The following is a 24,726-nucleotide window of genomic DNA, read 5'->3' on the forward strand; positions in this document are numbered from 1 at the left end:
ATATATAGAAAAATATTTGATGACGGGGATCATATAGATAATAGATAGGAAGGACCATAATATATACAATAACATATTTTATGTGAATAATAAAGATATAAAATAAATAAAAAGTTTAAAATAAATTTTTATTTTTTTTTAGAAAATAGCCGGCGCGTATCTTAATTATTCCAATGAAAGCTATATATTAAATCTGTTATTTGTATTGTGTATTTTCATATATTTATTTAAAAAACCTCGGTTGTAAATAAATATTTTTTTTTTATTATATAGCTTAAAAAACAACTTTATTTAAATCTCTTATCTGACAAACATATAAATTAAAGCATCGATTTTATTTAAAAAAAAATTGATAACGAGAACACTAATTTCACCGTCGCAACTGAGATGATTATGCGCAACATCTGTCCGTATTTTTTTCATATAACATCCTCCCTGCTCAAATAAAAGCATCATCAAGCTACATATTTATTACAAGTTCCCTGACACCGATTAAGACCATGTTTATCTACGCAGTAAGAATTCCGGTTTAAGCAAAATAAAATAATAATAATAATAATAATAATGTCTTTTAGCTTGAAAAAGACAAACTCAAAGACAAACGCAACCATGGAAAATATCTCGTGGCTTGAAACTTTCTAAAACAGTAACACTAAGCTCCCCAACCTGAAGCCAACCCACGAGATCAAGTCCTGTGACTCTGACAGCCACAGGTTCATTCCCTCAAGTGGAAAATTACAATCCAAAACACACCCCAAAGGGTCAAAATCACACGTGTCACGCCGAGAACCCCACTTTTCTCCATACCATATACAGCTGCTCTTTGCCAAAGCAAGACTCAGTCCCACTTTAGATTATTCCATATAAAAAAAAAATTCAAAATCTATGCGGAAACCGTGGTGGCCTTAGCTGGCTCCTAATAACCACATTGCCGTGTGAAAGGCACGCCCCCTTATTGCCCCTCCACCATAACATATATAAGGTAGCCCCAGTCTAGTACTAACTTAGTGTGAGAAACGAGTTCTCAGCTAGAGCATATACAATACTTCACTAGAGTGTTTCATTATCCAATAAAAGAACTCAAGAACATTACTTTATGGATGTTTCCTGTAGTTATTCTGATCAGAACCCAGTTGGGTCAATGAATTTGTTGTCAGTTCTTGACGAGCAAGAATGCTCTTATTCTTCTGTTCTTTCAGATAGTAGCATCACTAGTAGTGTTACTAAAGGAGCTAAACCAGCTGCAATTTTTTCTGACGAGGAAGTAATATTAGCTTCCAGGAATCCGAAGAAGAGGGCAGGAAGAAAGAAGTTTAGGGAAACAAGGCATCCTGTGTATAGAGGAGTGAGGAGGAGGAATTCGGGTAAGTGGGTTTGTGAAGTTAGAGAGCCTAATAAGAAATCAAGGATTTGGTTAGGGACTTTTCCTACGGCTGATATGGCTGCTAGGGCACATGATGTTGCTGCTTTGGCGTTGAGGGGGAGGTCTGCTTGCTTGAATTTTGCTGATTCTGCCTGGAGGTTGCCTACTCCGGCTTCCAGCGATGCTAAGGATATTCAGAAGGCTGCAGCGGAGGCAGCGGAGGCTTTCCGGCCGGAGGGGAGTCTGGGAGTCGAGTTAACGAGGACGGGAGATGAGGTTGAGAAGGTTGCAGGGACGGCGGCGGGGGATGTGTTTTATATGGATGATGATGCAGATTTTGGAATGCCAGGTTTGTTGGCTAATATTGCAGAAGGGATGTTATTGCCGCCACCTAATTGTTGTGGTTATTCCGGTGGGGATAGTTTGGATAACATGGAAAATAATGACACTGACATGTCATTATGGAGTTTTTCTGTTTAATATTTTTAGTTATTAGTAGAGTAATTAGGATGATAATTAAGGTAATCCGGACTTATATTTTTGCCAGTACGGATAAAATTATCAAATATTGTCGTACCTCTGGTTTTCTGGGTTGGATTGTTTGGTAGAAATCTGCAGCAGTGTGAAAATTGAAGTGAGTAATAAGATTTAGGGTTACTGTTAATGTTAATAAATATTTGTGAAATTAATTACAATCGCATCATCATGTATTAATGACATTTAAACATGCGAAAGCTGTTTCAAGCCTCAGCTTCACCTTATGCTGCTTGCCCAATTTTCTATTTGTTTGCAGCTTCATGTGCATGTTTAAATGTTTCAAGTATTTCTCACACCAGTCTTACAGCAGATAAACACAACAAAGGTTTCTGTCCAACACAACGAAACTACATCAAACTATCAGCTCCTGCCAAACCCAGATTGCCCTTCGAAGCTCCGTAAGTATAGAGAGTTTGAACCAGCCAACAGGATGGAGGAGATCCCGGCTGATCAACTTCTCTACTCTGGTGCTAGAAGTTATCTTTCCCCTTGTCAAACCATCAACGAACAGATTTCCCCGGGAAAACTTCTGATGTCACACACCGGCTGTTGCGGCTCAAGTCCTTTCCCACCAAAAACTACAGTATTCCACCATTACCATGATTCCCAGATTAATAATGATACCAAACAGAAGTGGTCGAACTCAAAATAGTCCTCATCACCTTCTGCCTTTAAGTTCCTCATCAGCCACATTAAACAATTTACAGCAAAGAAGTTGGGTTCATTTTGGCTGGGAAGCAGGAAGCCCCAAACCTGTTTGCAAACTCTCAGTGCATGAAGACACTCTTCCTTGGTTGTTTCCTTGCAATTTTTCCTGTTCAGCCATGGATATCATTTATTTGACCCTTTGGCATGGGCCAAAAAAGCCAAGGGAAGAAGAAATACACATCACAGCAAGGTTAGCAATGCAACCATATACGCTACCAGACCATTCGTTGCAGAACCAACTTCAACCTCCTGCAGGAATTACACAGTGCCAGTCTTCTATTCAGCCTGCCCAGCCCATCCAGACATATTCAACTATCAGTGGTACTTCAAAGTACCCTTAGCAACTAATATTGTCTGATGCAGCTTAATGCTTGATTTAACCTGATACAACTTGCAGAAGCACCACACCTCAACCAAATTCTAACGAAACTAAACATTATGGGGTTCAGTTTTACCTTCCAAGCAACACTTTCACAAACCATGATTTTTACAAGGCTAGAGAATCTTGCATTCCTCACATTATTTATGCACAGTGATTTTACTCAAAATAAAATTCATTTCGCTAGCAAGAGGATATTCCATTTCAAAACATTCAGCAAACACATTGGAGAGTCCCGCCTAATTATTTGGTCTCAATTATAGTCAGTCAAATTCAACAAATAGACAACAAAAGTACTGGGCTCCCGTATTCTTTCGAGACATTAAACAAACACATAGCTGACACTAGTTTACTAGCTGCTAAGCCTACGATTTCACTTCTTCAATGACTCCCTCGTCAGAATCCAATAAGACAGGATCACTTAGACTGCTTTGATGCTCTTCCTGCTGCTGCTGCTGCTGGTCAGTGTTCATCATCTGCTCCATGTCTTTTAGCCTGGTCCTTACCACACTTGTAACCAAAACTGCAACAATAAAAATCAATAAATAAATTAATATATAGGAGGATAGAGGAAATGGGTTTTTATAGGTGGTGATCTTACTGCCGGCGGTGCCGATGGTCCATAACCAGAGGATCTTCAAGCCTGGACTCGTCTCTCTCGGCATTATAGATGAAGAAATTGTGCCTTTTCTTTGTTTCTCTTTTGCCAATTACTGAAGGATGACATGCTATGGGGCTGGGGGTTGGTTAATGTAATTAGATGGGCTTCATATAAGTTAATTAGTTTAATTGCTAAAATTAGAGTAAAAACTTAAGATAACAATGAACAAACAACATAATCATGCAATCAAATATGCATCTATATAACTATACAAATAGAGTGTTACGAATTTATTGCTGAATTATGGAAGAATCATCAAAAGAGACGAGGATAACTGAGAGAGACGACGTATTTGTGAGTCCTTTCAATGATTATTATAGATTTTTTTTATTTTAATAATTTTTTTTGGTAGATATTGGCTTTTAGTATTTAACTAGATTTAAAGGTCTGGGCTATGCAAACGGCCAAAACATTTTTTTTTATGTAAGCAGAAAAAAATGTCTAGTTAACTCAAGTATGCTTTTAAAAAATACAACTAAGGGCAAAGACTTCACCTATAAAAAAAAGGTTGATCTATGAATCAACTTAGAAGAAGAATAACAGGAACATGTGACAAAAAAAAAACAATTAAAAAATAGCGATGAAGTTAAGATTCTACTCAGTTAAATATTGAACACAAAAAAAAAAACCTGAATTAACCTGACCTAGCATGTCACTTATATAAATTATAACACTAAGATAAGCAAATAAAAATCAAATAAAAAAAAATTCAAAGTCAAATCCTGAACAAATTCAGCATCGAAAGATGAAATTTAAAAGAGAATCAATTAAAAAAATATAAAAAAACCAACGCAGACCAAGCTCATCAATCATGGCATAGTTTTGAAACTCGACCCGATCATTGACTCGGTCAAGTGATTGAGTCACGGGTCAGATAGGTTGACCCGGATCAATAAAAACAAAAAAACACTACAGATAATTATTCAATTAAGTGAGCCATACAGAAAATGGTAAAGCATTAAGTCGCATAGCCAACTGCCAAAAAGTCTAGCTGGAAACTTGAGCTTCATATCCTTTTATTTGACAGAGTATTTGAAGCTAAAACTCACTGTAATGCTTAGGATTTCTCTTCCAAGGTTACATAGGTACTAGTTTACAGGTTGTCTGTGGCACTTAAAACATGATGCAAAAGTAGCAGAAAGAAAATAATGACACAAGGCAGTGGTCATTATTTGTCTGTGGCCGAACTCAGGGGACTGCCCGGTGGAGCACCACCAAATGAAGAGAGTTACCACAAGCCTGAGACGACTTCTACTACTTTGCCAGCTTCGAATCCTTAGACAAGAGCTAGGACGGATTGAATCGAAAGCTTTCTTCTTTTTGGCTTAACAGTGATATGAGACAAAAAAAAATGAAAGAAAGAGTAGTTGCAATACTACCCGGAAGAGGCAGCAGGTGCAATAGACTGGGAAGAAAAGAGGCAGTGGCAGCGGCAGGAAGCGACGGGAAGTCCTCTGCTTCTCTGTCAAGACGTCCTCTGCGATCAGCTGTGTTTCAATTAGGTTTGCAAATTGTAAATTTTGGAACTGATATTGCTTTGTTCTTCTTGTCTTCAATTTTTAGCGTTTTGGCCTTTTAAAGGGCCAAAACGACGTCGTTTAATAACTGACAATATAAAAAAATAATGACCGGGTCTCACCCTGGTTTGACCGGGTGGAACGGGTCCCGGGTCAATCCGCTGGGTCGACCGGGTTTTCCCGTGTCAATTCTTAAGCAGGTTTTTGCCTCCATCCGGACCGGTTCCAAGCCCAGGTCTACCCGCCGGGCCGGTCCGGATTTTAAAACACTGGATCATGGTCACACGAATGAGACAATAAAATAGAAGGCAAATCAGAAAACATCAAGTAGCTCAATTCTAAAACAACTTAAATTTTAAAAGGGTGACCCTAAAAAAAATTAAACCAACCTGTAAAATCTGCAGGCTAAGTGATGGGACTGAGATAGATGAATAAAAAAATCAAAGAAAATCATGAAGTCTAATATAAAAAACACTCAACCTTGAATGATAGAATCAAAAAAGAAATTAATTCCTAACTGATATATTATTGGCTTTGTTTATTTTTGTATTTTAAAAGTGCTTTTGAAAAAATTTAAAACCTTTTTATTTTTTTCTTTGTTTCAAATTAATATATTTTTTAGTGTTTTTAGATCATTTTGATGTGCTGATATTATAAATTATTTTTTTGAAAAAAAATACTTTTTTAGTGTTGAATGATAAAATTAGAAAAAAAAATCAATTTAGAAAACTTGCCAAAGTAAATCCAACAAAAAACAATAAATAAAAAGATCTAAGACAACCCCATTTATTTTGAAAAATCACAAATAAATCATATAAAAAGTAAATAAAAAAAATCGTAGCCTAATCACTTATATAAATGCTTAATGATGAAGTTTAAAAAAACATCATCTTAAAAAAAAAAACCAGTAAACTAGAATGAACCTCTAAACTAGAAATGAGTTTTGTTTGGTGACTAAATGGTTTTGGAGGTGCCAACAATTTGTTTAAAAATTATATATATATATATATATATATATATATATATATATATATATATAAAAGTTAACTCGATATTAACAAAAAAAACCATAATAAAAAGATAAAAAAGCCTCTTAAAAAGAGTTTAGTAAATTTTGGATTTAAGACTAATTAAGTTATTTTACCATGATAAAAAAGTGAAAGACTAAAAATTCCCTAAATGTAAATTTTTATTTTTATTTTATTTTAGGAGTAAGTATTTTTATTCTGAAAAGAATAAAAAGACAAATTTAACCCAAAAAAATTTAAAATAACAATTGTATCATGATAAAATCACAGAGGGAGTGCCAAGACTTTTCTAACATGGTGATTGAATAACTTTTCAGACGCAAATAAGTTTTTTAAAATATTAAATATTTATTAAAATATATAAAAAACACTTAAGTTAATTTGATATCAACTAAAAAAACTATTATAAAAAGATTAAAAAACTCTTTAAAGAGAGTTTAATAAATTTTAGATTTAAAAATAGTTAAGTCATTTTACTATGTCAAAAAAATAAGACTAAAAACTTCTAAATGCAAGTTTGTTTATTTATTTTTATTTGAGAGGTAGAGATTTTATTGTAAAAAAATAAAAAGACAATTTTATCCATGTAAAACTTGAAAATAACGATTATATCATGATAAATAGTTTGTGGGCAATTTCATCATCGTGAAAATTAAATAGTATTTTGTGTCCTCTAGTTTTTTGTAATGACAATTCAAAATGATAAAAAAGTTGCTGCACCAAACTTTAGGGGTCAAAATAAACTATAACCTCCAAATCCCTGCTTGAAGCAACATCACTTCTGTTACTCATTGAACTTGAGCAAAAACCATGGAACCCACCATATCTATAAACAGAAAACACACTTTATACAAAAATGTGGTTATCCCAGATTCTTTAGACAAAAATGAAAATGAAAACGAAAACGTATAGTGATCTAAAAGTTGAATTTCGTTGCAGAATCTATACAACATCATGAAATAATCAGATGATCACTAATTGAAGTGCTAATGAAAGGGCCAACAAATGCCTAAGCATTTGGGAAAAAGGTATACACAAGGAACTGCAGTTCAGATGTTCAACAGAGAGGTACTTAATGTGCTTGATGCTGTCCAAAAAATCATTTACCACAAGCATTAGGGTAGAAAAATTCTAGTTTGCTTTCTTGTGGAGACTTGATGTTCTAAACTCAGCGTCATCCTTCGCAAAGCTCCACCAAAGATATGTAAGTGGGATGGTAGTGGCATGCCAGAGAGCATGAGCATCCACAAATCTGTGGTAAGGCGGGAAGTCATATATTTCCAAGAGCATGGCAAGTCCGCCTCCAACAACAGCCACCCACAACTTAGACCAGGAAGGGTGGTGAGTGACACCAGCCCAAACTGCCCAAATGAGAAGCTGGGCTACGCCCATGGCTACACAAACTTTAATGTTTAGACCTGCAAAATAATGGACCCGTTCAAAAACCACTTACACTAGGCAAGCATATGATACCAAGTTTTAGACAGCAATTGTTCCATCATTTCATCTTGACCCCCACGTTTTGACCATCAAATGTCGTTTTCCAAGGCACGGGGGAAGGGAGGTGTAGGCATTTCAAGGGAAGCTTGTCCAGGAACAAAGCAGTTCCTTGGTCCAGGACTACCAAGTGGACAGTTGCATTGGTCACATTTCAGCCGCATAATATAAAAGTCAAATATGTAAATTTCCAAAGCATGAATGAATTTACATTATAGATTTCATGTCAGTGTATAATATGGCAAGAATATCAACAATATATAGCAACCAAATTGTAACAGAATATCTTGTATTTATTGTAGTCTACAATAAATGCAATAAATACAAGATATTCTGTTACAATTTGGTTGCCATATATTGTTGATATTCTTGCTATAATATACACTGACATCATTAGCTCAGTCAACAGTTAAAAGAGACTACTTTTTTGGTCTAGGCGCTAACAGATTGGAAATAGTGTTACTACATAGCATGAAATTTAGCTTACTAGGATGCTAAGATGAAAAATGGCATGGCAAGAAAGGTTAGGCATGCATGTAAATGCAATGGAAAAAACTGCAATGGAGATTATTGTTAAGTTGTATTCAACAAAATCAGTGCTTGGAGCAACAACGACAAAATTGAATGCAGTTAAGAGTACAAAAAAAAAGAGTACAGCAGAAGAGGTGGGACCAGGACAGAAGAACAAGTGTGACAAGACAGTCCTAAACGGACCAAGACAAAGCTTATTTAAACAAACACTTGAAGTCTGAAATATCTTAGAGCAATATGCCTTGTAGCTCCAGCATTAGTTTTAAATTAAGGTCTATTATTTTTTCTTGTAGAACAGGAAGATTAGAAGACAGAATTACCATAATCAAGGTTGTAGCAGTTCAGATATAAGATATGTGTAGTAACAAATGCAATCACTGGAGTAGAAACCATGACCCTGGAAGCCTCATTTCTCACGCTGAAAGCTCGCAGTATTGCTAGGATAAGGGAAAACCCTAGTAATGCCACAGCAGACGAAAAATGTAGTTTCTCTGTCAACTCAACATCTCTGCAATGCAATGAATTAAATTAGAAAATCACACGCCAGATAACAAGGCAAAACAGAACGTAATTTTAAAATAGAAAGGAATGTGCATATATGCCATTGTCACATTACAGCTAAAACAAATGTTTGCTACCACGAATTAGCAGATTCAACATCTTCTTTCTCAATGTACTCTTTACAGTAATATCTTTTACCATGCTACAAAGAACCCGAAGGTAATATAAAATCTAAAATAGCAGCTGAAGATCTATCTTCCACCTTTCCAAATTAAGCACATATTCAAATTGTTGATAGGAAGGTTAGTTTGTCATGATTTTGAGAAGACAGCTTTAGGCCCTCTCCAAACAATTCTCATAATATTGCTTACCGACTGTGGAAAACAGCACTCCAGAACCAGGAGTTCATAGATAGGATCCCATAGATGTTCCACAAGCCAGTATATTCATAGTAATTCTTCTTACTAGGAGTCAGTGGCAACTTGTAGTATATCAGGATGAAAAAGGATACCCAACCATGAAACTGAATAGCGAGATTGAGTGCAGAGAGAGCAACAGAAACAGGTTCCTGAAAAGGCAAAAAAAATATCAATGTAAGATAGGTGGATCAATTATTCAGCATGGGTAAATCTTAATGTTGAACTAGAAATTACACATAGGAACCTGAAAACCATAAGCACGACGAAACAGCCATTTCCCATGATACTTGACAGGCTTCCCACCAAGTTTCTCTCTTTCTTCCTCCCTGGTGAGCATGCAGTGGTATCGACAATCACTACGACAATCCCATTGTTTCCACTGCAGATAGAGTGGCTCTTGTAGATACCATGGCCCACCCTCCGGCTTCCCATCAGACGAGAATTTACAGTGTTGGAAGCAATTTTCCCCCACACACCCAGTTTTCTCACACTGCTCCACACAAGCTCTGGTAATTGAGTAGCAAATGCATAATAAAAACTATAGTTAATTCCAATCCTAACAAAACCAAACTCAAACAAAATAGAAAATAGCACACAGGCCATAGTGGGGACTAGGGGAGCTGCAACCCCTAAAAAAAAAAAAATCTTAAACTTTATGAATGCTATTTATGCAAATGAACAGTGATTATGAACAACATGACGATGAATGGCACCCCCTGCAGCCCCCAAGGATTGTTTTTTTTACCTTCTGCCAAAGCAAATACGCAACATCTCCTAAACATAGATACCCTCAAATTAGTCAATCCTCCAAGCAAAACTCTAAGACACCCTGGTTTTCTCTCCTTATTACTCCTCACACATTGCCCGAAAACAGCAGAGACGCTTCAAGTTTTAAACTCCAACCACCCCAAATTTACATCCTTGTTATTAAAGACCTTTCTAATAAATAAGTCATCAGCAGTAAGGCTTCTCATAAGCATAAAATTATGACACACCAAACCATTATAAAAACTTAAAAGAACCCATTAATTGTAAGAATTTCTAAAAACCAGTAAAAAATCTTTTCCGATTGCAACCCAAAATTTGACCAAAAAACCATTGAATTTCAATTCATAAATCATTATTTCAGTACTAAATAGCCAGCATTTTTCACCTCTCAAATTCAAATTCAGTCAAAACTAAACAAAAATAACTACTACTTACTAAATTCAGTCAATGATGCAGAATTTAAAGTCTAATTAACCATAAAAATTACTTAATTAAGCTCATATTGAAATGCAAACGAATCAAAAGACAAGCTTTTACTTGTAAATCGGATCAGCATCACCATCACTCGCGTGAACCCCATCCATTAAGAGGACTACTATCCAAGCAAAGAGCAGAATCCGATGAAACGGCGAACGAGCCATCTGATTCGTTGACGGAACAATAAAAGTCAACAGAAAGGGGGGGAAAGGAAGAGACTTTTTCAGATTTATAAAAGATCAACGGTTGCTGATCGCGATTGATATTGGAGTGATGAAGGTTTGAATGATGATGATGGGTAGTAATAAGAGCTCCATGGGAGTGAGTGACGACCGAGTCAAGGCGAGATGATGATTGAGTTGAGGAGCGAGATTTGGTTCGGGACTAAATAAAGAGAGGGAAAGGAATCTCGTGAAGAGCTGAGCTTTGAGGGCATTTATGAGGAGACACGTGGATTTGTAAATGTTTTGATGTTACTTAGTTATCCTTGGATTTTGAGTTAATTACGGGATTATTGAGATGGTGTCGGCCGGTGCATGATTGTCGTTCATTATTGACCGTTGGAGGGTGCTCATGGCGTGAATAATTGGGATTTCTTCCTCACAAATTGGAAAAGAAAAAAAAAATCTTATTGTTCTCAATTTAATAATTAACATTTGAATAATTCAGATAAAAAAAATTCACTTCGGTAATTTTTGGAATTATCATTTTTTATTTACCTAACTTGAAAATCTTTTTTACCCAATCGACAATTGGGCAACCCTAAATTTTCACTCATTACCTCCTTAATTTTTTTATTTTCTTTTTTACCGAGGACCCCTTAAACCCTCAATTAACTAGAAAACCTCAGGGAAAGTTTTTACCATGCAAAATTAGATTTAAGAAGGATCTCAAGTTCATTAGTTTTAAAATTTTATAATTTATTTTGTCTTAATCTATTTTGAATAATTTCACAAATTATATACTCTTCTAAACTAAACTGTTTCGAATAATTAAAGTTTTTTTTAATAGTGCTTATTTTTTATTCTCAATCACGTAAATAAAAAAAGAAAAAAATATAAGTGGGATTAGGCAAATAATTATTTTTCTAAATTAATTTGTATTAAGATAATCATCTAAAATAAGGTTTTTTTAGACATATCTTCATAGCTAAAAACATTAACCAACCATGATGGGATTTTCAAACAAATCAAATCATGATATTTGAAATAATTAAACAAAACATTTACCATGGAATTTTGTTATTTTTCTCTACTCAATCATGCATAAAATATATTATTATAGTTATTCATATTACGATCCTAATAACATGGAAATGGTGCGATTTTATAATAAAAATAATTACAAGTGAATATGTTGTTTCCTTTTATTCAACACATTTATGAATATCTTCTCTCAAATTCATATAAAATCCACTTACGATAATGTTTTTTACATTAAAAAATCACCACACCATCTCTCAAATAAATAAATAAATTATATATAGAAACAAAATCCACTATCTTCACATCAAATCCAATATTTTATTTTTATCCCAATCACTATATTCTAAAATAAAATACTACCAAAATTGAGTAATAAAAAATATAAGATAAAAAATCTCAATCCGCGTGTTAAATACGCGCTCATTATTTGATTCTCCTTTCATTCCGTCTCCTTCCCTGTACTTTCTTACTTGCTCTGCATCACCAAAAACCATGGCCTCTGCAGCTCCCCCTCTCCTCCTCCAAACACTCCCCACTCGCATCCTCGCCCCATCTCTCCACGCGCCTTCCAAACTCAAATTCAAACTCCCTCCCTCCTCTCCTCATCTCCACCAATCCCGGCCTTTCCCGCCATTACTAAAAAGGCACCGGACTGCAACGACAATCACTTCTGCTTACGTGACCGGACCAGCATCCGACCCGATTGTGACCGAACCGGACCACAAACTCGACCCGACCAATGACGATTCGTCCGTAACGGAGAAGGTTCAGTCAACGGAACTGATAAGTTGGGGTCTTGTGTGGAGTCTGTTGGCTAAGCATAAAGTACGACTCGTCGTTTGTGCTTTCACTCTTGTTGGTTGCACCTCTTGTACTCTCTCCATGCCTATATTTTCAGGTAACCATCACTAAGTTTATTGCTTTATGTTTTCGTCAAGAAGGGTTTTGATCTGTGTTGAAATTTTATTTTGGTTGCAGGGAGATTTTTTGAGGTGTTGATTGGTGCGAGACCGGAGCCTCTATGGAGGTTGCTTAGTAAGATGGGAGTGTTATACGCTTTGGAACCGATTTTTACAGTGATCTTTGTTGTAAACATGAATACAGTATGGGAGAAGGTTATGGCAACACTGAGAGCTCAGATTTTTAGAAGGGTCTTGATTCAGAAGGTAAATGAACTTGTCAAACCGGGCAATTGGTTTTCTTAATGTGTTCAATGTTGAGTTATACGGTCTTTTACAAGCCCTTTTGTTGTTTTTTGTTGCAATGCAGGTGGAGTTTTTTGATAGATACAAGGTTTGTTACTGATGCTTGAGAACTTGTGTTGATGTTTGTTAGTGATTTGGACGTGATTAAGGATTGTATGTTGTGTTGTTTTGTGTTTCTTGCAGGTTGGTGAACTTAGTGCTCTTTTGATGTCTGATTTGGGTTCGTTTAAAGATATTGTGAGCGAGAACATTTCGAGGGATCGTGGATTTAGGGCATTTTCTGAGGCAAGCCACTCTATACTAAAACAAAAGTGAGCTTTATGTAGCTAGTCGTTTGATTTGGATGGAATTTACTTACATTTTTGCTTTTAATAGCATGTGTTTCTGCAATAGTTTGTGTTGATTTAGTTCTTGCAATTGATACTGAAATTTTCTGAAACAAATCTTGCCTGTCCTATTGTTTATAAGATTTCCATTCATGATCAACAGTCAGAAGCTGTGGATGTTTTACATCTCCTGTATGTTTGTTGCCTCAACAGGTCACTGGAACCATATGCATACTGTTTGCTCTGGCCCCCCAACTAGCACCGATTCTGGGGGTTTTGATGTTTGCCGTGTCTATTTCAGTTGGTAAATATTTTATTGTGAAAGTGATTAAGATTTCTACAGTGCCTCCTATATGTTCTTTAAGTTTACACCATTTATTCTTCATGACATAAATGGCATTATGTATAGTATTAGCTTTGATAAATTACCCGTTTTTAACTTTTCTATTCATAATGGTGCCTATTCTGGACTGTAATGAGTTCATCATTAGTAATCTATTGGCAGTGATTTGCTGACATTGATATGTGATGAAACCTATCTTGTCTTTCATATGCTTTGCTTTCACCAACACAATTACCTATGGCAATCCTTATAATTCTTTCTGACTTCTGTTTCCTTGCTTGCTGCTAAATGATATTTAAATTCTCAAGCTGTATACAAGCGATCAACTGTACCTGTTTTCAAAGCTCATGGAAAGGCCCAGGCATCCATATCTGATTGTGTGACAGAAACCTTTTCTGCTATCCGTACTGTAAGTTGTTGGTAATGCTTTGTTACATAGTTCTGTTGACAGTCCTAGCTTGTACTAGTTGTTGACCCATAAAGTCAGTTTGTCCTGTATGGAATGATGAGTGTGGTAAAGAATAGGATGAATTTGTGCCCGATACTGAAAATAGCAAATTTACTGTCACAGGTGAGATCCTTTGGTGGTGAAAAGCGCCAAATGCTAAACTTTGGCAGCCAGGTAAATTGTAGGCTGTGGTTCTTTATGAAATTGGTGATTTCTAGATTGATTGTTCTGTTATTTATATCAAAGATGTTGGTAGGTTCTTGCTTATCAAAGAAGTGGTATAAAGCTCGGGGCTTTCAAATCTGTGAATGAATCATTGACAAGGGTTGCTGTATATATTTCGTTGCTGACTTTATACAGTCTTGGAGGAAGCAGAGTAAAGGCTGTAAGCTTCTACCCTTTGACACGTCTCTCTAGCCTTTTAAATATGCATAATGTGATCCAGATTCCCAATTCAGATCCACTGATATTTACAGTCTACATGTAATATTAGTTTACATTCTGTCAATTTTTTGAGAAATTGATACACAATGTTGGTTTTCAAAATTGTGACTTTTGAAGAATTAGCCTTTGATGAGGAAAAAAAACAAAGAACACAAACACTAACAAAAACAATAGAGGAGCTCATACTGTGCTCTGCTTCATGGATTCTATACAATTGGTGCACTTCTTAATGCATATTGCCTGCTTCATAATAACATGTTTGTTCCTTTACTAGTTTTCCATTTGATATGCTCACTGTGAGGCTGCTGCCTGATCACATTATTGGGTATATTTGATCTGTTGAATATATTTTACCTTCAGTTTTTGTGTATCGCCCACTGCCTTGAAAGCAAGATGTTACTTTGATATCTTGACACAAGATGATTGAACTAAAAATGACTGAGCTGTGCTCCAACTTCAATTCATTTTGCAATCAAATCGCTCTGAAAACCAAATGGCAAGATAAGGAACTATAAGAATAAGTAGGCAAGCTAATTTATACAACTATCACATTCCTTCTACCTATAAGAATAAGTAGGCAAGCTAATTTGTACACCTATCACATTCCTTCTACCTCTATTATCCCTCTGATTTTATTCGTATCAAACCTAAAGTGAGTTGCTTGTTTTGTTTTGCCTGCCATATTTTATTGCTTGCAGGGTTTACTCTCTGTTGGAACTGTTGCTTCTTTCATCGGATACACTTTCACATTAACTTTTGCTGTGAGTTCTATTTCACTCCTTCTCCAGTATGTTACAATTTTCTTCTCTTTGGTGTAGTCTTTGAAGTGATTCATTTCTCAGGTTCAAGGGCTGGTCAATACATTTGGAGATCTTCGCGGAGCACTTGCTGCCATTGAGAGGATTAATTCTGTTTTATCTGGAGTAGAAATTGATGAAGCCCTTGCCTATGGTTTAGAAAGACAAATCCAGAAAAAAGAAGTACATGATGAGAAAATTAGTTTGTTCTTAGTTAATGGTTACAGTGGACAGAATCAAATTTTTAATACACATTACATGTCAGCCCTAAAATCAGCCAACACCGTGTGTAGCTTTGCTGGGTCTGGTGATGTTTGTCTTGAAGGTATCATTATTGCATTTCTCATTTATTTCCACACATTTTCCACTCTTCACTCGAACTTAATTGTTAATTACATTGTTGCAGGCCTATGTCTTAGTACTGTATGTGAACAGACCATCTCTTATGGAACTAAATATAATGGCTGTTCCAAATTAAATATGGAAGTCCAAAAAGAAATTTGAGTGAACTTTGTGCTTTTTACTTGTTTAATTTGAAGGTTGAAAGTAGAACATAGATTAAAGATTAGACCCCACTTGTCAATCATCTCTACTCTGAATTCATGTTTTTTTTCCTTTTTTCCAACTGATAATTTGTTATGCAGATGTGCACTTCTCTTACCCTTTACGACCTGATGTGGAAATCTTGAATGGTCTTAATTTGACTCTGAAATGTGGAACTGTGACCGCTCTAGTGGGCTCAAGTGGTTCAGGCAAAAGTACCATAGTACAACTATTGGCACGCTTTTATGAGGTTTAGTTTATTCTCAAAATTTTAATTTCAAAAATTAAATTGCAATTTTATTAAACCATTATAGAATGTTGGGAAATGATACACATGTCTTGTTCTTGCAGCCAACCAGAGGTCGGATCACGGTTTCAGGAGAGGATGTCCGGACATTTGAAAAGACTGAATGGGTGGAGGTCGTCTCCATCGTGAATCAGGTAAGGTTTTGAATCGCCATATGTTGACTCATTGCATTAAATTCACAACATTTATGGAATCATCCCTGCATTCTCAGCATGGAGACAAAATACTTCCCATTGAATATGATTAATTAGTGTCTGTTGTTGCTGAGATGCAACTTGATTTGGTTCTAACCCAAGAGGTCGAATAACCTAGACCTTGGATTGTCAGTAGCAGGATGTTTTTGACAATCAAGTTTTTAAGTGTGAATTAGGAATTGTAGATTGCCAACTATGTCTACAAGTCACCACCTAATTCAATAACCAATTATGTGTGGTAACCGAAATATTAAGCTGCCATGATTCAGAGAATAAAAGGAGCTTTGTAACAAGAAAAGAATAGGCAAAGGAGGAAGGAGACTTGATTATTTCTTGTTGACTTTTTCTCTGTATGCACACTTGTATCCTGTGTGTCTGTTAATGAGTACACAATTTCAGCATCTCAGTAATAGCAATGATCAGAACTGAAGTCATATTGATAGTAGGGCATTGTGGGGGACTATGCACGTATATAGTTAGTTGTTTGCTTGTGGCTTAAACTGTTCTGTTTGTTAATGAGTACACAATTTCAGCATCTCAGTAATAGCAATGATCAGAACTGAAGTCATATTGATAGTAGGGCATTGTGGGGGACTATGCACGTATATAGTTAGTTGTTTGCTTGTGGCTTAAACTGTTCTGTTTGGGCCAAACTTGGAGTTGGGTCTGGAATGATTCTTCAGATCTTATGACAAGCAAACTTATGAGGAAACATGTCGTGCATGTTATGAAGGAACTGCTTTAATTACTTGGTTCAAACTTTCTCATTTTTCTCAAAGCTAAGCATATACTGTAAACAGGAACCTGTTCTTTTCTCGGTATCTGTTGGAGAAAATATCGCATATGGGCTTCCAGATGATAATGTCTCGAAGGACGATATCATAAAGGCTGCCAAAGCTGCAAATGCTCATGAATTTATAATATCACTTCCACAGGTTTGGTATCTTGTAATTATGCGACAGCTCTACTTTTGCTTGTTTTGACCTTCATTTCTGAACCTTTATTTGGATTTTAAAGGGTTATGACACTCTAGTTGGTGAGCGTGGAGGCTTACTGAGTGGAGGACAGAGGCAGGTATGTCAATGAACTCTTTAGAGAGTGAGGAAGAAATAAGCGATTAATGATTATTTTCTGATCTACAATATTCAGTGAAAGAGAAAAGTGGTAAAATTTTATTCTCTGGTCTTTGTTCTTCAGAGAATTGCTATTGCAAGAGCTCTGCTCAAGAATGCACCAATATTAGTACTTGATGAGGTAAGCTCTTTGTTTTCTTCTCTCTGCATATTTGTGTACTCTCCAAGCTTGTGTTGGGCATGCTTTGACTCATGATCCTTGAAAAATTGTCATATTGTTTCACTTATTGCGCTGATGTGAGGTCAGGTGTTAGAAATTAAAAAAATTTCTTGTTTCAAGACTTGATAAGACATCTTGTTCTTTTATTCAGGCCACGAGTGCACTTGATGCAGTTAGTGAACGTCTTGTCCAGGATGCTCTGGACCAACTAATGAAGGGCAGAACAACATTGGTGATTGCTCATAGGTTAAGCACGGTTCAGAATGCTAATCAGATTGCGCTTTGTTCTGGTGGGAGGATTGCAGAACTAGGGACCCACTCTGAGTTGCTAGATAAGAAGGGTCAATATGCTTCATTAGTTGGTACTCAAAGACTGGCATTTGAGTGACTGAAACTGCTAGATATAGATATTACCAATGGTTGAATAGAAAACCCCAGACAAACAATCATGCAAGTTTCTCGTGGAATTTCATCCAGCAGCAACAGTCTTGGAATTTTAAGTTTCTTCGTTTTCTACTGAGGCACTAATAATTCCATTTTCAGAGAAACTGGTAGCAGGAAGTGGCTAAAGGAGATTTGCTGCCTTGAAAGTTGAAAACAAGCAAAAGCTTCTATTGATTCCGAGTCTCTTTTATTATTCCTCCATATTTATACATCATATGTCACTAATCGGTTGTAAAGAACTAAATTTCGTAAAGACATACCATCGTTTCCACAGCTATAAATGATAGCAATCATCACAGCAGCTGTTCTTACCATGAGTCCATACTTCCTAGCCCATTATTTGTTTTAGTTTAGTTTTTGTGCTTCTGTTTGCATTAATTAATTTATTTGTGCATTTGGAATGCCAGGGATCCCATGATAATGCCCTCTTCTCCTGGCACAGATCTGTTATGCTAGTAATGGAACATACAGGAGAGCCTCTGGTTGATAGTGTTCTATATTTTTCTGTATAAAGAGATGAGCAGCTCATGTTACAGCATGGAGGACTGGGTTCCTGACACCATCAAGGAGAGGTAGAAAAGGAAAAAACAGCACTGAGTTTGGCAAGGCATTCTGTGGGAAGACCAAGGAAGGTGTTCATTAACAGTTGCCACTCCAACCAGTCTGCATTTCCCTTCTCTTTCCAATCCCTCACCTTATCGTTCGTGTTGATTCCTCCCTCTGATGTTAGGACTGTCTGTCTTTACAAGCAGTGGAGGAGCTCTATAGATGGTCAAATTTTAAACTTGGTTAAAATTCTCATGATAATCATACATTATAGAAAATACTTGTTTATAATAAAAATCAAATAAAGGGACCACAGTAAATTCTTGAAAGAAACCTAGGGACCAAGATGTATATGAGAAACATAATTTCATGACGCCACGTGGGACACAAACTGACAAAATAGTGAAAAATATGACATACATGGATGATATATATATATATATATATATATATATATATATAGTAAAAGGGACTAAAAATACAGAGAAGCAATGTCCCGTGAACACCGGGTCAGGAAGAAAGTGTATTGTGGTTGCCAAAAATTCAGTTTTCATGTGGTGATCAAAATAGTAGGGTAAACTTCATTTTTGCTTCATCAACTCTTTCTACCTCTGAAGTTTAAAATTTCCCAATGTTACCCCTAACCTACCTTTTGAATTTGATTCTCAATTTGTTTAGGCTTTTAATTTTTTTTTTAAAAAAATGTTATAGCATAAATGGGGATGTTTGAGAGGAAAAATTGGGATTAAAACAAATAAAATAAAAATATTTTAAAAGTCAGCTTTTGTTAAGAAAAATATTAGCAGTAGAGGGAAAAATCTAAACATTTTAAGAAATGTACCAATCCACATTTTCCAAAATTTGCAAGATGGTGGGTGACCATTGGGATTTTGGCACTTAGCTATTGGTTGAACTTGAACACTGAAGTCATGATTGGAAGCTTTGTGGTTATCAACTCTTGAAAGGTCAATTCCCTACCTTCTTTGTCACTTGCCAAAGTACCCTTTCCTTGTCTACTAAGCTCCTACATAAATTGGGACCTGAAGAGTGAAGATCTTGAGGGCAGAGAGCAGACATCAAGCTTGAAATTTTGTTTTTGTCTCTTAAAATGGGGGGTTGCAGAACATGGATATATGATTGTGCTTTTGTGCTGAATGACCTGCTTCTTTACCCCATTGGACATGTAATAATGTCCTCTCCTTTATTTCCCAGGACAGGTGGCATCAAGAGACCTGTGTTGCCTGCCCTCCACTTTGGAAGTGGTCCATGTCAGGCTAGTGGAGAGTTGCAATGTTTTGTTGTCACCATGGCAGAGCAAAAGTTAAAGGATACTTTAAACTTTGACAATTATAGAATAAAGACTTTAGTGTGGTTATGTCCACTGTTGAACCTCAACTAGCCGTTTTCACAAAATTTTGAGTAAGAACAAAACTGGGAATCTGGCCACCGTTCTACAAAATGTGGACGTATGGTGTTTCTAGTTAATTCATTTTTATTGATCTGGTCACACAGGAATTCATTGTGCAAGGAGAATTGAAGTTGATCAGAGATAATGAAGAACAAAATCAGAAGCTGAGTAACAGGAGACCAGTACGTTTATAGAGCTGCTGCAGTCAGTATCATGATCTTGTTATTATAATAAGATTTCCTGATGCTTATATTCAAAAGAGACACTCGGAAAATATAATTTGAAACCTGGAGAACTTCATCCCGTGAAAATCCAGCTTTTATACACATGGCAAAAGCCAATCACTCAGAGCATGTTACCCTTGCTTTTTTTAGTAGCGAACAGATTCAAGATTAGCTCATCAGAAGGACATCTGCTTTTTCATAGTTTACAGATTCAAGATTCGCTCATCAGAAAGACATTTGCTTTTAGTAGTGAACAGATTCAAGATTAGCTCATCAGAAGGACATCACTCATCACTCGTTTGAAAGCTAGCCTGAAACAGGCTTAGGCACACAGGGACTCTCGGCAACAAAAATATGATACAAAACTATTACACACACTAGCTATTTTGACTATCATGTGAGCACAGCACTTTCTGCACCTAAAATCCCATTCATCTCGTTGAGTCTGGCTGTCAGCTGATTCTCTCTCTCAACAGACAAGAGAAGACCTTAGAGATGGTGCTGTTGGAAGGTGAGTGCAGGATGCCCAGCGGATGACTGATTCAGTCACCATGAGATCAAGTTGCTCACGCTCACCGAGACCAATAGTGCGGTTCCTCTTACTGTGCATGCCCAACATCCTGGACCCTATTGCTGCTCCTGCTCTCTTAACTTCAACTGGCTTGTTTTCCATTTCTCTGGCTTCACGTCCACAGCACAGAGAAGACTCCGGCAACAGAACCATCTTATCCAAGCTTCCCTCTAACAGTTGATGACCTCCACAAACTGAATCTATCCTAGAAATGTTGCTTGAGAATTCTAATGTAGAACTCCCTTGCTCAATTACAGGACCAGGGCTGGAGAATGCAAAGCTCGGCATTGAGGATACAGGGGATATGAATTCCAAGGCATTTGAATCATCACTGCTGCGAAAAGAGAATCCACCAGATACAAAGCTAGGTGTTGATGGCTCCCCTAGGAAAGAAGAGAATGATGATCTGCAAGTGAAAGTAGGAGACTGAACATCATGAATGATAGGTGATCCAGTGCCAAAGCTGACGTCCTGATCCCTGGCCATTAATATGGAGAGTGAGCTGCCGCCTAAATCCCATTCTTCACAAATTTGCTTTTCACGTTGACTAGATTCTTCAGGATATGGTCCATCATGCTTCATCCAGGAATTATCTACAGAAAAGAAAATCCAAGACTAAATATTTGGAGAAAGCATGGCATGAAAAAAAGAAAAAGAAAAAGAAAAAGGAGAGCAGTCTTTTGTAGCAGGCAAGAACAGGTAAAATCATGCTGATCAGCTAATGAGAAAGAGAAAGGGGACGTTTCTTGACTTTTAGGTCCTACCAACGCCAGTCAGTTGCACAACTTATATTTGTAATTCATATGAAGCCAGATAAGGCAAAACACAACCACATTGATGTGTTGATATTGTGATTTTCTAAAACAAAAAAAAAAGAGTGAAATGACATAGCTCATCAACAGCAAAAATTATCCACCTGAGGAAAAACCAAGAAAGGACATAAATGTTACAATTGATGGGACCAACTAACAAAAGAAATATAGAAACTCACTCAGTTGTAAATGACCTGTCAGTTTAAAAGAATTAGGGAATGGAGCCCCGCCTCACCTTTTGGGATCTCAGCCAGATTTCTTGTCTTGTCAACAAGTTTTGTATACATAATCATGTAGTATGTGCATTGAGTTAGAGTTTAGATGCTTCTAGCAGGAAGTGATTAGTTTTCAAGAAATTCATGTAGTGCTAGAAAAGCCCAAAAAAATTATAACCATCCATAGTCCCAATGCCTACTAAGATCATAGAACAGGTTGATTGGATGAAACTATCAAAGAAGCTAAAGAACGTATATCCAGCAAGTAAAATATAAATTGAACCCACCTAAAACCTGCTGAGAAGTAAACCTTTGCGAGGGATCTGTGCAAAGCATACCCCTGACTAACTCCTTCGCAGATTCAGTTATGTGATCCCAAGGATCAGAAGGAAACCGCAGATCAGCTGCCCTCACAGCATCAAATATCCTTGACTTGGTCTTACCCCAAAATGGTGGCATCCCACTGAGAAGAATATAGAGAATCACCCCTGCACTCCAAACATCAGCAGCCTGGTTATAGCCTCCTGCCAATACCTCTGGAGCTATATAAAATGGGCTTCCAACAGTCCCATGCAAACTCTGACCTGTTTGGGCAGATCCCAAATATTTAATCTGTTAAACAACTCAAGCTTTGCGGGAGACAATGTTCAATATAAAAAATTAAATGAAGAGCAAAAGAAGAAAGAAGAAGAAAGAAACTATACCCGGCTTGACATAGGTTGCAAGACCAAAATCTGCCAATTTAATTGGTGATGATGAGGATTTTGTAGCTAAGAGGATATTCTCCGGCTTCAAATCTCTGTGAACCACTCCATTTTCATGACAATAAAGGACCACTTGCATAAGATGCCTGAAGAGAACCCTAGCCTCAGCCTCGGAGAAGCGTCCATGCTTTTCTAACTGGTGAAAAAGCTCCCCTCCAGCACAAAGTTCCATTACCAGGTGAACATAATCCTCATCCTCATAAACTGCCTTGAGATCCACAACATTAGCATGCCCAGATAACCTGGTCATTATTTCAATCTCAAGCTTGACACTTCTTGCATCATCTAATGTCACCAGTCTATCCTTGGAAATCGATTTGCAAGCCAGAACCTCTCTGGACAACTTATCAGTACACACTCTAATAACACCAAACTGTCCCCAACCTAATTGCTCTCCAAGAACATACCTATCTTTCAAATTAGAGATCTGGTGCGTGTCCAGAATGGTTTCAGTCAAGCTTGAAACTCTATAGCAGTTGCAGGGTTGCTTCAAGGATTCACGGCTGCTGTTGCTCTTGGCAACAGCCATACCAAGTTCTATCTCCCCGACCAGCGCCCAAAATACCAATCAGAATAGCAGCACACAATTCAATGAACTACCGGATTTTGTTTCAGTATCTCAAAACACCACCAAACCTGTTATTGATGCTTAAGTAAAAAAACTTTGATGTTTTTCCTCTCAAATTACAAAACCCGCAATAGAGGCCAAAATCCTAGCAGAACCCTCCTTATGACTGGTTCTTAGAAGGAGATAGTGACCCTTACCGTTGATAATGGGATGCTATGTATTTGGAATTTGCGTAACTAGAAGTCTAGAGCATAAACCACCTTAATAAAGGCAAAACCTTGACGTCTCAGCCAGTAACTTCTTCCGATCTCACCTTGATCAGCTAGATCTGAACAAGCATAAAAAATAAAAAAAATTCAGACCCAAGGTGTCAACTTTTCTATAATTCACTAAAAAACACAGCATTAAAAGAAAACCCACTTGAGCAAACTCTCTCATTTATCACACATTTCATTCATTAAAAAATGTTCCAGACTTTAGTTCAGCATACTAAAACCCTAGAATAACCCATCAGCTAAGCCCCCCACCAAAAAAAAAACAGAAACAAGATCAAAATTTAAAACCAAGCCATTATTTTTTACCTCAAAACAAGACAACCCAGAATTAGATCCTAAAAAGATCCCATCAACAACACCATTTACTCGTGTTAAAACAAAATAGGTACAAAAAAGAGAGGGAGGGAGATAGAGGAGATGAGTAGAGAGAGAGAAATTGAGACCGTTGGAGCAGGGGATTTTTGAGCTCTTCAAGACAAGAGAGAGCCCCTCTCTCTCTCTCTCTCTCTCTGCCGTGTGACTGTCTGTCTTGTTCCCTTTGTGGGGGCTCTCTTAAGTTTTTGTGCCTCTCTTTTATTTATTTATTTTGAAGTTGAAAGTTGAAAGATGAAAGATTTGCTTTCCTCCCTCCTATGGTTTCCTCGGACTTCAAGACAGACTTTATCTTTGTTCAATTAATAAGTACAGCTAGCTGCCTGGCCACTATATTGTCCCACGACGGATCGTCTGGATCATATACTGCTATCTATTATAGAGACATTATCTACAGTACACATAATAATCAAACATAGCCGACTCGTAACCCAGTCTAAAACTTGAATAACGAGTTGAATTGGTTAATAGGTCAATTTAAGATAAATTGTTTTGAAAAATAAAAGCTTGCCTTTTGTATAACAAAGAAATGACAGTCTTTGTCCAGATCCCTCTGTTCTGAATAACAAAGAAGAAAAATTGTGTTTTTAAATTCCATTGCTTATTTTTTAAATTTGAATTTCAAAGTTAACATCGAATAAATTTATTACTTTCATTACATATAAAAAATATTAAATTAATAACTGGTGTTAGTTTTTTCAACTTAAAAAAAAATGTTAAGACAATACTAGTATTTTTAAACAAGTATGAAAAATCTTGGACTCAAATCATTAACTCGACTTACCTCAATAAGTGCAGTTAATCTAACAAATATGATTAATAAAAGACACGACAATAAAGAAACTTAACTAAAAAAAATATGCAACGATCAATTAAAAAATAAATGATTGTCAATATTATAGAAATATATTCTCCTGGTATTTGATAACAAAAAAATAAAAATCCAGTCCTTAGCAAATCAAATATCGATTGATGAGATTAAAAAAAATAATAAAAAAATTTGTCGAGTCCACCCTAGTCGCCCTACCAAATACAT

At 36.5% G+C, this 24,726-nt stretch overlaps 5 protein-coding genes across 10 annotated transcripts; 2 read left to right on the forward strand and 3 right to left on the reverse strand.

Moving 5' to 3' along the window:
- Window positions 1–1,009: 1,009 nt before the first annotated feature.
- On the forward strand, window positions 1,010–4,867 carry LOC133675607 (dehydration-responsive element-binding protein 1E-like). Of its 2 annotated transcripts, none has more exons than XM_062097031.1 (2): window positions 1,010–1,712; window positions 2,157–4,867. In XM_062097031.1, exons 1-2 carry the CDS (start codon window positions 1,097–1,099, stop codon window positions 2,300–2,302), a joined length of 762 nt encoding a protein of 253 aa, XP_061953015.1. In that variant the 5' UTR covers window positions 1,010–1,096; the 3' UTR covers window positions 2,303–4,867. The 2 variants fall into 2 exon arrangements, with proteins under 2 accessions (XP_061953015.1, XP_061953016.1); XM_062097032.1 differs by having other exon boundaries at window positions 2,211–4,867.
- Window positions 3,166–5,183, reverse strand: LOC133675608 (uncharacterized). Of its 3 annotated transcripts, none has more exons than XM_062097034.1 (3): window positions 5,028–5,183; window positions 3,589–3,723; window positions 3,166–3,510 (listed from the first exon to the last, which is right to left on the reverse strand). In XM_062097034.1, exons 2-3 carry the CDS (start codon window positions 3,650–3,652, stop codon window positions 3,353–3,355), a joined length of 222 nt encoding a protein of 73 aa, XP_061953018.1. In that variant the 5' UTR covers window positions 3,653–3,723; window positions 5,028–5,183; the 3' UTR covers window positions 3,166–3,352. The 3 variants fall into 3 exon arrangements, with proteins under 3 accessions (XP_061953018.1, XP_061953020.1, XP_061953017.1); XM_062097036.1 differs by having other exon boundaries at window positions 4,698–5,183; XM_062097033.1 differs by having other exon boundaries at window positions 3,589–5,183.
- A 1,807-nt stretch (window positions 5,184–6,990) lies between these two features.
- Window positions 6,991–10,821, reverse strand: LOC133676178 (uncharacterized). The gene is made up of 5 exons (XM_062097787.1): window positions 10,447–10,821; window positions 9,386–9,647; window positions 9,094–9,290; window positions 8,542–8,729; window positions 6,991–7,611 (listed from the first exon to the last, which is right to left on the reverse strand). The coding sequence occupies exons 1-5, from the start codon at window positions 10,548–10,550 to the stop codon at window positions 7,325–7,327; spliced, it is 1,038 nt and encodes a 345-aa protein (XP_061953771.1). The 5' UTR covers window positions 10,551–10,821; the 3' UTR covers window positions 6,991–7,324.
- A 1,202-nt stretch (window positions 10,822–12,023) lies between these two features.
- Window positions 12,024–18,249, forward strand: LOC133676219 (ABC transporter B family member 28). The gene is made up of 16 exons (XM_062097842.1): window positions 12,024–12,489; window positions 12,570–12,757; window positions 12,861–12,884; window positions 12,980–13,081; window positions 13,336–13,426; window positions 13,774–13,874; window positions 14,037–14,087; window positions 14,170–14,298; window positions 15,056–15,118; window positions 15,200–15,479; window positions 15,799–15,947; window positions 16,049–16,138; window positions 16,999–17,133; window positions 17,216–17,272; window positions 17,396–17,452; window positions 17,643–18,249. The coding sequence occupies exons 1-16, from the start codon at window positions 12,084–12,086 to the stop codon at window positions 17,877–17,879; spliced, it is 2,160 nt and encodes a 719-aa protein (XP_061953826.1). The 5' UTR covers window positions 12,024–12,083; the 3' UTR covers window positions 17,880–18,249.
- A 2,032-nt stretch (window positions 18,250–20,281) lies between these two features.
- LOC133675836 (calcium-dependent protein kinase 26-like) lies at window positions 20,282–23,964 on the reverse strand. Of its 3 annotated transcripts, XM_062097349.1 has the most exons (5): window positions 23,762–23,964; window positions 23,241–23,371; window positions 22,416–23,111; window positions 21,999–22,295; window positions 20,282–21,277 (listed from the first exon to the last, which is right to left on the reverse strand). In XM_062097349.1, the coding sequence occupies exons 3-5, from the start codon at window positions 23,002–23,004 to the stop codon at window positions 20,583–20,585; spliced, it is 1,581 nt and encodes a 526-aa protein (XP_061953333.1). In that variant the 5' UTR covers window positions 23,005–23,111; window positions 23,241–23,371; window positions 23,762–23,964; the 3' UTR covers window positions 20,282–20,582. The 3 variants fall into 3 exon arrangements, with proteins under 3 accessions (XP_061953333.1, XP_061953330.1, XP_061953331.1); XM_062097346.1 differs by having other exon boundaries at window positions 22,416–23,371; XM_062097347.1 differs by having other exon boundaries at window positions 22,416–23,371; window positions 23,625–23,964.
- Between the last annotated feature and the right edge of the window lie 762 nt (window positions 23,965–24,726).

This window comes from Populus nigra, chromosome 16 (genome assembly GCF_951802175.1).
Source record: "Populus nigra chromosome 16, ddPopNigr1.1, whole genome shotgun sequence".
NCBI classification, from domain to species: domain Eukaryota; kingdom Viridiplantae; phylum Streptophyta; class Magnoliopsida; order Malpighiales; family Salicaceae; genus Populus; species Populus nigra.